The sequence below is a fragment of the Orycteropus afer genome, unplaced genomic scaffold, assembly GCF_000298275.1.
Source record: "Orycteropus afer afer isolate SDZICR_OR568_19922 unplaced genomic scaffold, OryAfe1.0 scaffold00066, whole genome shotgun sequence".
Classification (NCBI taxonomy): Eukaryota; Metazoa; Chordata; class Mammalia; order Tubulidentata; family Orycteropodidae; genus Orycteropus; species Orycteropus afer.
The window spans coordinates 4,783,208-4,784,531 of NW_006921653.1; the positions used below are offsets into that span (position 1 = coordinate 4,783,208).

Here is a 1,324-nt window from a genome sequence, read left to right on the forward strand (position 1 = left end):
AAAACCAGATACCAAAAAACCAAACCAAACTCATTGCTGTCAAATTGGTTCCAAGTCATAGCGACCCCTCCTTGGGTTTCTGAGGCGGTATCTCAAAGGAAGCAGATTGCCCAGTCTTCCTTCTCAGGAATGGCTAGTGGGTTTGAACTGCCAGCCTTCTGATAAGCAGTCAAATGCATTAGGCACTACGCCACCAGGGCATGTCATTTTACCCTATACTTAACTATTCATCTCTAACTGATGAGGATGTTTTAAAAACAAAGTCACCAGCATGCCATTTCATTCTGCAGAATTAACAGTAACTCCTTAGTATCATCTAATACTCAGTACTTGGCTTCCAAAGCTGGGAGTTTTTTAAAAAAAACAACAACAACAATCTCCCCAGGTCATTCTACTTTGTAACCAAATTTAAGAACTGCTCATCTATGTTCATCTAGAAACCTGATTAGAGGTTTTTCTTTTTGGGAGGGGTGGTGGTGGTGCTGGTGACAGTTGTTTAGCCAAGTTCTTTAGGTAAATACCACGTAGTTCCTATTATAACTTATCAGGAGGCTCATGTCTGGCTATTCCCTTGTTAGTGATCCTGAGATCATACTGGACTCAGTTATGTGCCGCCTCTGATTCACCTAGTCCTTTCAGTCCCAGGTCGGAGTCATTCAATGGTGAGAACGGACAACCTCATCTCCTAACACTATTGGTTGTCTCAGAATCTCTAGGAATGAAGACCACACTGCAGGATGACCTTCAATATACTCATTGCAGCAGGAAGCAGAGGAGTTCCAACACTCAGCTTCAATCTGAACAGACCCACAGAGTCACTGACTACAGATGTCTTATCCTTCCTCTTTCCACAAGATTGTTACAAGGCACAGTGGTTCCATATAGCCTTTCTGGAGAAATTCTGCATGACCAAACAATATGGCTGTATTTTGTGAGGCTGTGGTCAGTTCAGCTTAGTGCACTCCACTTTCTATTTGCTGCCTTGGGATAGCATACCCCACTGAAGCTTTGCCACAGAAATGATTGCCAAACATTAATATACATACAAACCACTTAAGGCACCCACTAAAATGAAGTTTCCAATTCAATAAGTCTGATATGGCCCGAGATGTTGCATTTCTGCACTGGCTCATGGGTGATGCCAATGTGGCTGGTCTTAAGCCCATAGTTCCTGTAGCAAGGTCGACAGAACTGGGCCTAATAAAAAACTGATCAACAGATTCAAGTGATTTCAGCCCGATTATAAAATTTCCCATTAACAGTTCATCTAATGATATCTACATGGATCCAAAATCCACCAAGCCCTCCGTCATGGAGTCAATTC

The 1,324-nt window shown here is 42.5% G+C and overlaps 1 protein-coding gene across 1 annotated transcript in view; it reads right to left on the bottom strand.

Annotated features, from left to right (window-relative positions):
• The window catches only part of EIF2A (eukaryotic translation initiation factor 2A), a 27,421-nt gene extending 26,255 nt beyond the window's left edge, over positions 1 to 1,166 (bottom strand). Inside the window, exon 1 of the mRNA XM_007940204.1 lies at positions 1,051 to 1,166. Within this exon, the coding sequence (XP_007938395.1) occupies positions 1,051 to 1,166 (116 nt within the window). The remainder of the gene's footprint in view (positions 1 to 1,050) is intronic.
• Between the last annotated feature and the right edge of the window lie 158 nt (positions 1,167 to 1,324).